The sequence below is a fragment of the Trematomus bernacchii genome, unplaced genomic scaffold, assembly GCF_902827165.1.
Source record: "Trematomus bernacchii unplaced genomic scaffold, fTreBer1.1, whole genome shotgun sequence".
NCBI classification, from domain to species: Eukaryota; Metazoa; Chordata; class Actinopteri; order Perciformes; family Nototheniidae; genus Trematomus; species Trematomus bernacchii.
Window position 1 is genome coordinate 3,165,222 of NW_022987950.1, and position 15,140 is coordinate 3,180,361.

At 44.4% G+C, this 15,140-nt stretch overlaps 1 protein-coding gene across 1 annotated transcript; it reads left to right on the plus strand.

Annotated features, from left to right (window-relative positions):
- The first annotated feature begins 72 nt into the window (after positions 1-72).
- On the plus strand, positions 73-7,610 carry mmp17b (matrix metallopeptidase 17b). Its single transcript, XM_034115704.1, has 11 exons — positions 73-201; positions 957-1,089; positions 1,923-2,076; positions 2,223-2,331; positions 2,450-2,627; positions 2,764-2,940; positions 3,444-3,537; positions 4,154-4,227; positions 4,325-4,474; positions 4,635-4,892; positions 7,234-7,610. Exons 1-11 carry the CDS (start codon positions 73-75, stop codon positions 7,608-7,610), a joined length of 1,833 nt encoding a protein of 610 aa, XP_033971595.1.
- The last annotated feature ends 7,530 nt before the right edge of the window (positions 7,611-15,140 follow it).

Consider the following 15,140-nt stretch of genomic DNA (forward strand, 5'->3'; position numbering starts at 1 on the left):
CCTCAGATGGATTTACAAATGGTGCTAAAGATTTCAAAGTAAATATTTGAGCCAAAAGAAAATGCTGCCAAGATGAAGATGTGGATCATCTTTTTGTGTCTGAGCAATGGATGGATGCAAACATCTTCTACTGCTGATGTGACCCCCACACCCTCCTCTGCACCTGTGACACCCACTGAAGATGAGGGCACCAAACTGGTGGTAAAGTAAACGCATGAACATAGATTGACTTTCACCAATTTAACTCTAGACTAGATTTGAATTTGGGTCCGAGTCAGTCCAACTCACCTGATGATGTACATACAGCAAACGTACAAACTATTGAATGAAATCACAAAAAGGGTTAATGTGAAGACCACAATGCAGAAAGCATATAGCATATAGACCTTTTGCACAACTTTTTATTTTGTATTTTTGTATTTTAATATATATGTTGCATTGTTGGAGGAGCTCAGGTCAGAAGAATTTCATTGCCACTGTAGCTTTGTGCATATGACAATAAAACCTTTGAATCTTGAATCATACATGCCAAGATCTTACAGAGCATGCATTGATGCAATAACATTCATGTATTTATAAAACAAAACAATGAGTCCTGTGTGCATTCATGAATATTGATATTGACCTGACTCCATACAGAGAACATGGAAAGGTCATCTCTTTTTGACACACTGTGGATACTCTGTCTGAAAAGACGGCGCCTAGCTAAATTAGCTTGTTAGCTAGCTATACTGGAGAGGTATTTTTATGGCAATAAAACTGAAGAGTTTTATTTAAGAGTTTTATTTAACACAAATCCTATTCTAACAAATAAAGCCAGTTTTACTTGTATTTGTTTTTCAAGTGTTTCAAAATGTTGTGCATGGACATAGACCTGATTATAATCCTTTGCTTTTACTACTCAATGCAGGTGCATCTATAACAGCAGTCGGAGTAACATTATTTTCTTCTCATAGGATTGGTTGATGAAGTATGGCTACCTCCCACCCTCAGACCCCTCCACTGGGCAGCTGCAGGCCTGGACAGCTGTCACTAACGCTGTGAGGGCCATGCAGAGGTTTGCAGGCCTCAAAGACACTGGAGTTGTAGGTGAGGTTAACACGGTGGAAGGCTAAATGCTTTGCTTTAAAGGTCTCCTATTATACTATTTTTAGGCATATAGCATAGGTCTCAGAAAATATATAAAAAACATGTCTATGAAGTGTTTTGCTCAAAATACCAAACAGATCACCCATTGTAGCCATGCCTCATGCCCCTCTATTTCAACCCTGTTACTAAAGTGCTGATTCTGGGTCCCTAGCTTTGAGATGGGGGGGAGCTCATGCAGGAGAATTCTACCGGCAGATACTCAGCTAAATGCTCCCGTGATTAAACGCCATATCATGTTCTAAACCACATCAAGGATTATTTCTGAAACAGTATGGAGCTCAAATGCTTTCTCTCTCTCAGGTTTACCACAAGGTGAGTTCCTTTTTTTATTTCCTGCTTCTTTACACATACTCTCTCCAGTACAGGTTAGCTCTGAGTGTTAGCGATGCTTGCTAATGTAAACAAAGACCATATTACTTCCAAAACACGTCGCGCTTTGATTCTGATAGAGACGTTTCTGATAGGGCCGTGGGCGTAAAGCCAGCCCACATTTCAGATATTACGTCATATCGGACGCAAATCTGGATCAGCACCGTTGTTCCCCCGTTTTGGGTACGGAGGAAAAGAGAGAGGGTTTTATTTGCTGACACTTTGTGAGTCTCCTGATACACCAGGGACACATATTTATGTATAAAAGACATCAAAAAGTGCATTTGGCATGATAGGAGACCTTTAAGATGCAACACACGGTCAGCCTCGTCCTTCCTGAACCTGGTCTTCTGCATGTGAATCATACTGTCTCCTCTGGTTCTTCTATGATTTGGTGTGTCCAGATGAAGAGACAAATGCGTTGATGAGGAGTCCACGCTGCTCCCTGCCTGACCAGGAGGACCAAGACAAACCAGCGACCAACCAAGAGAGAGGCAACATGAGGAGAAGGAGGAAAAGGGCCCTCTCCATGTGGACACGCAGGAGCATTAACTGGAGGTTGGTTCAAATGAAGCTATCTTAAATTATACCATATTATGATCTGCAAACTGGAACAAACATGTGTATTTTATAGTTATTCAAAGTCAAGTGTGTGTGTCTTTCCCTCTGTCTCTCTCTTACTCACTCAAACACACTTTGTACAGGTTGCGTTCATACCCCTCCTCCTCACATCTGTCCCGGGAAACCATTCGCTCCCTGGTGTTCTATGCTCTGAGAGTGTGGGCAGAGCCAACTCCTCTGGAGTTCCATGAGGTGGGTATTTATATCTGATGCTGAATTCATGACAGGTGTGAGTTTCCTACAGAGTGAGCCATGTGAGGACATACACATTGATCACCATCATGTCCCTTCTGTTGCCCTCTGTGTTCAGGTGGGCAGCCCACAGGCAGCAGACCTACAGGTAGACTTCCTCCATGGTTACCACGGAGATGGCTATCCCTTTGACGGGGCAGGAGGTGCAGTCGGCCATGCTTTCTTCCCATCAGACGCTGCCCGGGCCGGAGGAGTCCATCTGGATGCAGAGGAGGAGTGGGCCTTTAGACAGCCAGGTTAACAATATATGTTGGCCATAATAGTCATTACACCTGTCACAATCGCTCCAAATCCAAAGTGAAAGACATTAGGACCATAATCCCCCCACAGCTTCTCATTAGCTCATGGCTTTCCTCTCTTCTTCCCCCCCAGCCTCTGAGGGTACCGACCTGTTCACAGTGCTGGTCCATGAGTTTGGCCATGCTCTGGGCCTTGCTCACTCCTCGTCTCGCAACTCAGTGATGAGGCCGTACTACCAGGGGCCCGCCGGAGACCCTCTCCACTACCGCCTGGGAGCTCAAGATCTGGAGCACATCACTCAGCTCTATGGTAAGGCAAAAGTAGACCTTTCTCACAGCTGAGTTTAAACACCAGATTGTCTACAATGAGAATAAAGGGTGCAAATGCATGGTTGGCACACGAGGATGCATATATTATATCAAGAACCAAATATAGTCTAGCATCACAACACCACCATAGAAAGAAGACATAATGAATTCATTATTAGGACTTAACATATTCAGATAGTAAAAATGGCCACATAGCGTGCATGGCTAAATGAGGACAACGTTGAACCAGTTGTTTGTTATCGAGGAAGTACAGACGGGTTTATCCTCCACAATATGCTGAAAAGTCAAAGCCATGTATTGTTAAGACTTAAGTTTCCAAAGAAAGACATTCACTGTGAGAAAATGTGTGACTGCGATGTTTTTCTAAATTCATTATGCTTCTCCGGGCCAATCAGCAGCTGTTGAGCATAACATTGTGAGCATTTTTATGCTACATCATTATTGTATATATAATATCTGATTAGATTTGATCTTCTGATTTAGGGAAAAGGAGCCAGCTGCTGGCCACTGATGCTCCACGCCTCACCCCGGACCCTCAGCTTCGCCACAGAGGTCACCACCATCATCACAAATATGGGTATGACTTACAAGATATTAAAAACATCAACCATAGCATATTACTAGACCAGCTGGAAAACTGGTTCGTCCTTCTTTACTGATTTGAGGACTACTCTGTTTCTATATTACAAATCTTAGCTGTCAAATATGACATGTGAAGTTCCTCAAGGCTCCATCCTGGGTCCCCTTCTCTCCACAGGCTCAGAAAATGGATAACATCAAAATAAGTTTCCTTAACTATGCAGGTGACAAGTAAAATGTCCACAACAATTTCCCCACTATGATTCCAATACAAGCACTGAGTGAGTGCATTGAAAAAAGCAATGATTGGATATCATAATTTTCTTTAATTAAATAAAGATAAACTGAGGTATTTTTCAACTAACGACAAATGATTAAAAGTCTGAACTCAGCTCCGTCATCAATGTTAAAACCACAGAAAAACTCTGAGGTTTTTGCCCTGGCTTCCTGTCTGTCAAAGAAGTGACTTTGTAATACTGCTGCTTCATAATGCATTGAATGGTGTATTGCTAATTCTCTTCTCAGTCACAGTAGATGCACTTCGAATAAGAAAAAATGAACACAACATAAGGTTCTAATAATTGTGAAGTACTGACTGAAGGTGTCCCCCTCAGCCCCTTCATAGACCGCTGTAACACCAGCTTTGATGCAGTGGCAAGGATCCGAGGAGAGACTTTCTTCTTCAAAGGTCTGAGTGCACAAATGGAAAAAAGACATTCATGTTGTGAAGATGACAACTGTCTGGCACTGATACCTTGCATCACTGTTCCTTATTCTCCATCCAGGTCTGACTATGTGGCGAGTCAATGGTGGGGGCTTGGTATCGAGTCAGGGGGCCTCAGTCAGGAGGCTCTGGAGGGGTCTACCTCCTGACCTGCCTCAGCTGCATGCTGTGCTGGAGAGACCCTCAGATCATGCCATCATCTTTATCAGTGGTATAATAATGTTAATACATGATATTAATTATACTTTATTCAACTTATACAGGATTATTCTTCAACTGAGACTTACTTATGAAAAGCATGAATGAATAAATGGATCAGTTACAAAGTTGATTCATAAAAGATTGACATCTCCAACTGTGTCTTGCTGCAGGTTCTCAGTTCTGGCTGTTCAGAGATCTGTCGCTCCAGGAGGGCTTCCCTCAGCCCCTCTCCTCCCTCAGGATGGGGCTGAGCTTAGATGGAGCAGACAAAGTGGAGGAAGCAGCAGCAGAGAGGTGGGGTCTTGTCTGGGACCCAGAGGAGGGTCCTGTGTGGGGAAACATGGCAAACGCTGAGGAAGAGAAGCAAGAAGACGACTGGACTCAGCTCCTCAGAGAGGGAGTGAGTGGCATCACCACAGACAGCGAGGGTGAGGGCGCCGATCATCTCTGAGTGTGTGTGTGTACAGATGTGCCTGCCCTTTTCCACCTGCCAATACAAGTTAAATAATGGTTAGGTTAAAGAAATGTGGTCACAGGTAATAACACACCTAATAACCTGAACTGCCCATCCCAGGAGCCTTACATCAATGACACATATATCTTTATATTTACATGTGTAGGGTTCGTGGCTATGACATCACCCCTGGGGGGGGGGGGGGGGCGAAGCACACCGTATTCTCAGCATTCTGAGGTGGATCATATTGAAAAGGCCTTATTATGAGTATTTAGATTTTTGAGCTTCTTGCTAGTGCTCCAGCAAACATTATACGTTAAAGGCTAAGGGGTGGGACATCTCTAAGCGGTTGACCAATCACAACAGAGCTTTGCCGGCTAACCAATCAGAGCAGACTGGGCTCTGGTTTCAGACAGAGGGTGAAAAGAGGTGCTGCAGCACAGGCAGTATGAGAAAAAAATTAAGAGCTTTTTGAACATTAGAGCACATTTTCCACCGTCATATTCATATTCTTCTTTTTCTATGCGATTCTGACACAGTCCGATTGTTCAAGTGGGCCAGCCATTCTTGTCATTCTGATGAGTAACTGAGTTATTTCTTTCCCTCATGAATTCAAATATTTACTACTGTGTTCAAACTAACTACCTACTAATTTATACATACATCAATCTGCAGTTTACAGGCATGAAATACAAATCCTTATATTAGTGAACTATTATTGTCTTAACCCTTTCTTCACTTTAAAACTTTGTTAACCTGTTAAGCCCCAAAGACCCCCTCGGCGGGTCTTTTTGTTTTTCACTACACTGTGTCTCAGGGCTTCTTAATATTTAAAAAACTATGAATGTGTCATACCCTCCTAACGGGAAGAAACTCAGCTAACTGATGATACGAACCATTTTTACCGAAACAAAACACAAGTCTCACAAGAAGGGTCTAAATGAGCCCTGAGCGAAAACATGCCAACGCACTTAGCACAAAACTCTAGGTATAAATCGATCGATATACTTATTGGATCTGCACAAACAAGCTTAGCTAGCAAACTGAGATTCCACAGATTATAGAACTATTATCACTGAGCGATCAAAACTCGCGACAGGGGAAGAAAATACAGACAACACACGACGTAGCTTTATGTAGCAAAACACGGAGATATGCTCACCTTAGCTGTTATTCTGATCAAAAGTCGTGTTCAATGGCATTAAAACGAGAAAAAACGCAGCTGAAGGTTAATCCATAGGTTAATCCAATGTGTCTGTCACTTTGAAAAAATTATTGATAATCCATCATTCAATTTTTATGCAAAAATCGGAGAATAAATATTAGCTGCTAATGGTAGCCACCAGACTGTATCGCAGCTTCCGGTTTTGGCTACGCGTCACTCTCACTCCTTATTTGGTAACGTGTGTGTGTATGTGGAAGTTCCCCTCGATTCCATTGGCTCTAGCGGTTATAAAGAGATGTCAATCATCAAAATCGACCAAGGGGGGCCAGAGATAGGTCAAATCCACCCAAATGACCCCAGAAGTGTTTTTCTTTTTGCTAAATCTCTCTAAAAAAGGTCTGATTTAACTTGTTTTGCATCAATCCTGATACAGGGTACTTATTAGATGTTATAGTTTGGATTCCTAAAGCTTTTAGTCTACTATCTCATCATTCAAGGGTGGTTTTCACTACAAGTAATGTGTTTATTTTGGACGGACACAATAATTTACATTTCTTTACTATGTTCAATCTGAATACTTTAAAATAAAAAACATCTATATTGATTCTGACTCTTCTACATTCAACTCACAGGTTTATCATTACTTTGAGAAAAAATACTATAAATGTTCCCCTTTTAGAAGTGTAGTTATGGTCATTTGTTCTGGGAATGTCATTTTTCGAGCCTGATACCTGGAAAACAGGCTCAGGGCTTAACAACTAGGATAAGGCTCTATTTTCTGTAGATCTCTCTTTTATGCTATTTTATATTACATTACATTACATGTTACTTGTTAGACGCTTTTATGCAAAGCGACTTACATACTCAATACTGTGGGCAATCCCCACAGGAGCAATTTGGGGTGAAGTGTCTCAGGGACACAACGACATGCTGACTGCAGTGGGGTTTGAACCTGTGCTCTCCTGATCCGAACACCAACGCACTAGTCCACTGCACCACAGCCTCCCTTATATGTTTAAATCGTATGCAACTCAGCAAAAAATGTTGGCAAATCTGCTGCCCTTTGTAGTGACTTGAGCTTGTTGTTTATTGACTAGAATACAATTACCTTTATCATATCCAGGCTGTTGATTCTCTCCCTCTTCTGCAGGCTCGGTCTATCTCTTCAAAGGAGACTCCTACTGGAAGTTCCTGTTTCCAGGCTCCCCAGTGCAGGACGGGTACCCTCGATCCTCCAGTGCAGACTGGCTGGACTGCCCTGACCCGTCCTTGTCCTCACCTGTGCTGGACGACCTCTCCCTGTCTCTGTCTCCACCTGCTGGCAGACAGGAGCTCAGGGAGAGGTGGAAGGGGGAGACAGAGAAGGAGAAGGAAGGAGGAAGGAGGAGAACCCATGAGAGGGACAGACAGGACAGAGGTTTACCCGTCCTGACACAATGCTCTTGCCAAAATGGAGCTCTTTGTGGCAGCACATCCTCTTGTCTCGCTGCCTTGTTGCTGATCACATGGACTCTGATGGCCTTGTAAAGCTGCACAAGACAGTGAAGGTCAGCTGTGTTGCCAGAGGAGAGAAACTCACCTACAAACATTCACCTGGTGCTCTCACTATACCAGCTCCTTCTCCTGAGTGAGGGATGGGAAGATCCAATCAGAGCTGCAGTTAGCCTAACATGATTCAGGCTCTTTCTGTCCTTTCTGATGCAGCTTAGCAAGATGGGAAAATCTTCATGGACATCCAAATCATGATAAAAGAAATAACTCCTCTGTAATATACCTTATAAGAGTAAGACAAATAATTTGAATGAATATACTGTGTGCTTTATTTTTTACCTTTAAACTCAGAATTGTGAGGAGCACAGTGTGATGACTTATTGCACTCCTGGATGTAACACACTCAGATGGGGGAAGTGTCATGTAAAGACATTTGGCCCTAATGAGGTACTTTAATTGTGTGAAAATGTGTTATCTCAAATCAAAGCATAGCCATGCTCTCAGGTCCCTTTTTATGTTGTATAAAGATTATGAATGAGTTATGAGTTTAAAGCACTTCTCCCTAGTCTTTGTAAAATTCTTCCAATAAAAATGTCCAGCAATAATAAAGTACTTTACTCAGCTGAATAAACGCTTTATTTTATTTACCAAATCAATATAATGTAAATAAAAAAATCTCCTTTAGATAGTCATGTGAAGTTTCCCACAGTGTTTCAGCGGCTATTTGCTGCTTGGCGTTACAAAGCAGCCATTCATTGAAATGATCATCATCATAATATTCATTTTTTTACTCATATATATATACAGTATACCACTTTTCTTCTCTATATATTACCCCCCTCTATTTTAATTCGTTTATTTCCCTTTGCCTTAATACGCTGTTGTAGTTATCTCTTTGCACAGTTTGTTAAAATACAGTTTATATTATACACTGTATTATATACATCAAAACAGTTAATTTGGCCTTGCTATAATTGTCATGGTTTTGGATTGTTGTTTTCATTTTCTACCTTTTATTTTGAAATGTTTTCCTCCTTGTGTCTTGTCTGGTCCTACTTCCTGTGTTTGCCTTCCTGTCTTTAGTTTCCCTGGTGTGTTTCTCAATGTCGAGTACGCTTGCTTGGTAGCACATGTCTTCCAAGTCACTTGCTTCAGAAGCGAGAATACTTCCTGGGATTCGGAAAACAAAGGCCGCTTCTCAATGTCGAGTAAACCTGCTGCAGCGCCACTATTTCAAGTATACTACGGCATCAAGTGGCGCCGAAGGACTGTTTAAATGCATGTTAAATGCCCAGCATTCTGCGCCACTCGATGACGTAGTATACTTGAAATAGTGGCTCTGCAGCAGGTAGAATAGAATTGGGAGGGATGAAACCCTCTTTAATGGTCACACATGCAGAGCAGACAGCACACAGTGAAATGTGTTCTCTGCTTTTCCTAGAACCAGGAGTCTAGTACTAGGAGCAGTGGGCGGCTATTGTACAGCGCCCGGGGAGCAATGGGAGTGAGGGGGGAAGGGGGGTGTCCGGTGCCTTGCTCAAGGGCACCACAGCAGGGCAGGAGGTGAACTGGGACCTCTCCAAGTAGCAGTCCACACTCCACATTTTAGGTCTGGTCGGGGACTTGAACCGGCGACCCTACAGCTCCCAGTCCAAGCCCCTACTGACTGAGCCACTGCCTGACTGTACTCAACATTGAGAAACGACCAAAGAGTGGAACAGGCGAGCAAGTGTGCAGGTGTGCGTCATATGAGAGGCCCCGCCTTACATTTTCCGCCACAGATTTGGGGAAATTGGTCCGTGCGCAAAGCATTGTGGGGATTTTAAGACCGCGGAGTCTACACATGTGCAGCCTCGAAATGTCTCCAAACGAAGTACGCCGGGCTCTGTAGAATTCCAAGTATGCTGGACATTGGAACAGTCCTTCGGCGGCACTCGATGACGTAGTATGCTTGAAATAGTGGCTCTGGAGCAGCTTTACTCGACATTGAGAAACACCCCTGGTGTGTCTGATTGTCTGATTGTGTTCACCTGTTGACCCTGTGTGTCTGATTGTCTGATTGTGTTCACCTGTTGCCCCTGTGTGTCTGATTGTGTTCACCTGTTGCCCCTGTGTGTCTGATTGTGTTCACCTGTTGCCCCTGACGTGTCTGATTGTCTGATTGTGTTCACCTGTTGCCCTTGTGTTTCTGCCTCCCCTGCCCAGCTGTGTCTTGTCCTGTGATTACCCTTCTGTGTATTTAGTCTTGTCTTCCCCTGTGCTCCATGTCTGTTTGTCGTCGTTTCTCGTCTATGATACCTGTTAGTCTCTTTGCTCTTGTCCATGCTACCTGTCACGCTCCATGTTTGTTCCTGAGGTCTTTTGTCCTGATCCTTCCTCGTACTCCCCCGGTTTTGGTATGTTAAGTTGTTCCTTGTTTTCTTTTGTCATTCAGCTTTGGGAAATAAAGCTCACTTTTGTTCAATGACCTTTTAGTCCTTTTACTGCATTTGGGTCCTATTTTTCCCCAATCCTGACAATAATATGAACTGAGGATATACTGATAATAACATAATGTAATGTGATCTGCTCTCTTGAATCCAAATAAAGTCTGATCTTTATAGTAAATCAAATACAGAGCTCGTCCTCAGCACACGTAACAACATGTCAACAATAAATCTCTCAAATCAACAATAGATAGATTATGAAGAAGATACTGTAGTACATGTATGGATAGAATGACATATCATGACATTATTATGTTCAGTAGAGCATGTGCCACTGTGCACCATGTCAGCCAGCTCCTGTTAGGCTGGATAACTGATTGAACCCAAATTCAGAACACAAAGCACTGAGAGCGGTTGAAAACATATGTTTTAAGAATACTTAAAGGTAGAGGCAGAGGGGTTGAGCAGAGCCAGGCAGGGTGAGTCCACAGGGGGGGGGGATGCTTGGTCCAGAGTGTGGTCCAGGTGAAGAAGGTGGGCAGGAATCCAGAGAGTTTGCCAGGAGGGGACGGAGGCAAAGCTTTAGGGTGCCGGCATCAAAACCCAGGGGTGTCCAAACTACGGCCCGGGGGCCAAATGCGGCCCGTTGTCCATTTCTAATTGGCCCTCAGCCAATTCTTAAAGTATAATGATATATGGCCCCCACCTGAAACTCGTGCTTGTCTTATATTGTACTTCTTAAATATATATGTGAGCCTATATAACACAGTAGTCTTCATGTGTTAGTAAGCCCACTTTTCAAATAAATTCAAGGTTCAAGGTTCAAGGTTTTTATTTGTCATACGAACATAGCTACAGTGTAGTTATGACGATGAAAATCTTAGGTCACAGGCTCCTCCAACAGTGCAACACAATAAAACAGATAAACAGAAAAATATAGTGCAAGTAAATAGTAAATAGAAAAAGAAAAATAGTTTAAAAAAGTGAAATAGTGAAATAGTGCAATAAGAGTCTATATGCAAGTTATTGGAATATGATATATTAGGTAAATAGATAAATCATTTCTAAGTAGCAGCCAGATGAATGTTATGGATGTTGTTTCAAGTTCAGGTGTTTAACAGTCTTATGGCCTGTGGGATGAAACTGTCCCTGAGTCTGGTGGTTTTAGTCCTGATGCTGCGGTACCGCCTGCCAGACGGCAGCAGACAGACCAGTTTGTGGCTGGGGTGATGGGGGTCTTTTATAATCCTGAGGGCTTTCTTCCTGATCCGCTGGGAGTAGAGGTCCTCCATGGATGGCAGCTCCGTCCTGGTGATGTGCTGTGCAGTTTTCACCACCCTCTGTAAAGCCTTACGGTTGAGGGCGGTGCAGCTGCCGTACCAGGCCGTGATGCAGCCAGTCAGGATGCTCTCTATGGTGCACCTGTAGAAGGTCAGGATGCTCTCTATGGTGCACCTGTAGAAGGTCAGGATGCTCTCTATGGTGCACCTGTAGAAGGTCAGGATCCTCTCTATGGTGCACCTGTAGAAGGTCAGGATGCTCTCTATGGTGCACCTGTAGAAGGTCAGGATCCTCTCTATGGTGCACCTGTAGGAGGTCAGGATCCTCTCTATGGTGCACCTGTAGAAGGTCAGGATGCTCTCTATGGTGCACCTGTAGAAGGTCAGGATGCTCTCTATGGTGCACCTGAAGGTCAGGATGCTCTCTATGGAGCACCTGAAGGTCAGGATGCTCTCTATGGTGCACCTGAAGGTCAGGATGCTCTCTATGGAGCACCTGAAGGTCAGGATGCTCTCTATGGTGCACCTGTAGAAGGTCAGGATGCTCTCTATGGTGCACCTGTAGAAGGTCAGGATCCTCTCTATGGTGCACCTGTAGAAGGTCAGGATCCTCTCTATGGTGCACCTGTAGAAGGTCAGGATGCTCTCTATGGTGCACCTGTAGATGGTCAGGATCCTCTCTATGGTGCACCTGTAGAAGGTCAGGATGCTCTCTATGGTGCACCTGTAGAAGGTCAGGACCCTCTCTATGGTGCACCTGCAGAAGGTCAGGATCCTCTCTATGGTGCACCTGTAGAAGGTCAGGATGCTCTCTATGGTGCACCTGTAGAAGGTCAGGATGCTCTCTATGGTGCACCTGTAGAAGGTCAGGATGCTCTCTATGGTGCACCTGTAGAAGGTCAGGATCCTCTCTATGGTGCACCTGTAGAAGGTCAGGATGCTCTCTATGGTGCACCTGTAGATGGTCAGGATCCTCTCTATGGTGCACCTGTAGAAGGTCAGGATGCTCTCTATGGTGCACCTGTAGAAGGTCAGGACCCTCTCTATGGTGCACCTGCAGAAGGTCAGGATCCTCTCTATGGTGCACCTGTAGAAGGTCAGGATGCTCTCTATGGTGCACCTGTAGAAGGTCAGGACCCTCTCTATGGTGCACCTGCAGAAGGTCAGGATCCTCTCTATGGTGCACCTGTAGAAGGTCAGGATGCTCTCTATGGTGCACCTGTAGAAGGTCAGGATGCTCTCTATGGTGCACCTGTAGAAGGTCAGGATGCTCTCTATGGTGCACCTGTATAAGGTCAGGATGCTCTCTATGGTGCACCTGAAGGTCAGGATGCTCTCTATGGAGCACCTGAAGGTCAGGATGCTCTCTATGGTGCACCTGTAGAAGGTCAGGATGCTCTCTATGGTGCACCTGTAGAAGGTCAGGATCCTCTCTATGGTGCACCTGTAGAAGGTCAGGATGCTCTCTATGGTGCACCTGTAGATGGTCAGGATCCTCTCTATGGTGCACCTGTAGAAGGTCAGGATGCTCTCTATGGTGCACCTGTAGAAGGTCAGGACCCTCTCTATGGTGCACCTGTAGAAGGTCAGGATCCTCTCTATGGTGCACCTGTAGAGGGTCAGGATGCTCTCTATGGTGCACCTGTAGAAGGTCAGGATGCTCTCTATGGTGCACCTGTAGAAGGTCAGGATCCTCTCTATGGTGCACCTGTAGAAGGTCAGGATGCTCTCTATGGTGCACTTGTAGAAGGTCAGGATGCTCTCTATGGTGCACCTGTAGAAGGTCAGGATCCTCTCTATGGTGCACCTGTAGAAGGTCAGGATGCTCTCTATGGTGCACCTGTAGAAGGTCAGGATGCTCTCTATGGTGCACCTGTAGAAGGTCAGGATGCTCTCTATGGTGCACCTGAAGGTCAGGATGCTCTCTATGGAGCACCTGAAGGTCAGGATGCTCTCTATGGTGCACCTGTAGAAGGTCAGGATGCTCTCTATGGTGCACCTGTAGAAGGTCAGGATCCTCTCTATGGTGCACCTGTAGAAGGTCAGGATGCTCTCTATGGTGCACCTGTAGAAGGTCAGGATGCTCTCTATGGTGCACCTGTAGAAGGTCAGGATCCTCTCTATGGTGCACCTGTAGAAGGTCAGGATGCTCTCTATGGTGCACCTGATGGTCAGGATCCTCTCTATGGTGCACCTGTAGAAGGTCAGGATGCTCTCTATGGTGCACCTGTAGAAGGTCAGGATCCTCTCTATGGTGCACCTGTAGAAGGTCAGGATGCTCTCTATGGTGCACTTGTAGAAGGTCAGGATGCTCTCTATGGTGCACCTGTAGAAGGTCAGGATCCTCTCTATGGTGCACCTGAAGGTCAGGATCCTCTCTATGGTGCACCTGTAGAAGGTCAGGATGCTCTCTATGGAGCACCTGTAGAAGGTCAGGACCCAGCTAGCGGGGAACGTTCTCACAACTTTGGCTAACATTACCTACAGGTTCTAATAATGTTTTAAAGAAATGTTTTAATCTGATGTTCAAAGAACCTTTTTAGGATGTTTATTATTTCAAATAAGGTTCCTATAAGGTTTAAGGTTAACTAAGACATAACGTTTTAACTGCAACATTCAGAGGATGTTTTGAGGATGTTATTGAGGCCTAAGATGACAGAAAGTGTTTTATAAAATGTTCCTTTAATGTGATATGTTAACAAAGGTGGAACGTTTTGCCTGCAACATTCTAAGGATGTGTTTTGGACGTTGTTGGGTAACACATTAAAGATGTGCTTTATAAAACGTTCCCTCAATGTTACATGATAACAAATGAAGAACATTCTCCAAGCAACATTCTGAAAATGTGCTAAAGGGACAGCCACCTGGCAGCTCACATTCATTCTCTCCTCCTGAAGAAGCCTGATAGGCAAAACGTTGAGGAAACCCTCCCTTTTTAAACCCCTTTTAATTGTTTTTACAATTCGTTTTTAAACTTTTTGATTTGTTTTTACAAACGTTTTTAGTGATTGTTTTTAACAGCCACAGCCTCACAGGATTCCTCTTCAACAACTCCAGGCAGAGCGTTTTTTAACAGGAGCAATAGCGTCTGAGGAGCCCGGGACCATCAACAACACAGTGAGTGGATCTACAGTAAGTGTGCGCACACTGAAGACACCAGCCTCCACCACCCACCGGGACTCCCACAAAGACTTGCCTTTTATTGACTTTTACTGTTTTTAAACCTGCTTTTACCTGAAAACATGTTTTTATCTCTGGATGGAGAGGCCACAAAACTGCTGTGCGCCCCTTCGGGGGGGGGCACACCGGGCTCCTTGCCCGTCGCAACTCTCTGGAGGAACAAAACCGCCTTTTATCCACCATAGGCCGGGAAAACTGTGAGTTTTTTATGCTGGTTTTAACTATAATCACCTGAAACCTTTTTATCCCCCCTCTTCTTTTACTCTACTTTTATTCTGTCCTCTCTTTTTTATTTCTGCGTGTATTGTTCTTAGTATTTCCTTCCTCTCACTCTGTCTTTTATATTTTATATATTCATTCTGTATACGTTTTTACATATAACCCTTGTTATATATTGTTTTGACTACAGTGTCCCATTGCCGCCATTGTTTTTACGCCACCTGTCTGGGCCCTCCTCCTGTGCCTTCCGCTGGGCGACACACTCTCCGCCCTGTGGTTGCAGGAATCAGCTGGGATTCCCTTCCACAGATTCTCTGACTCCGCAGCATCATGAGTATACCACTGACTAACAGATACACAGCACTGACTCAAGCCCCTAGAGGGGGGAGGCAGCGGAGTTTTAAAAGTAACCCTCCCGCTGCTCTCCCCCTAGGGGCTAACACCCATCCAACACAGCGACA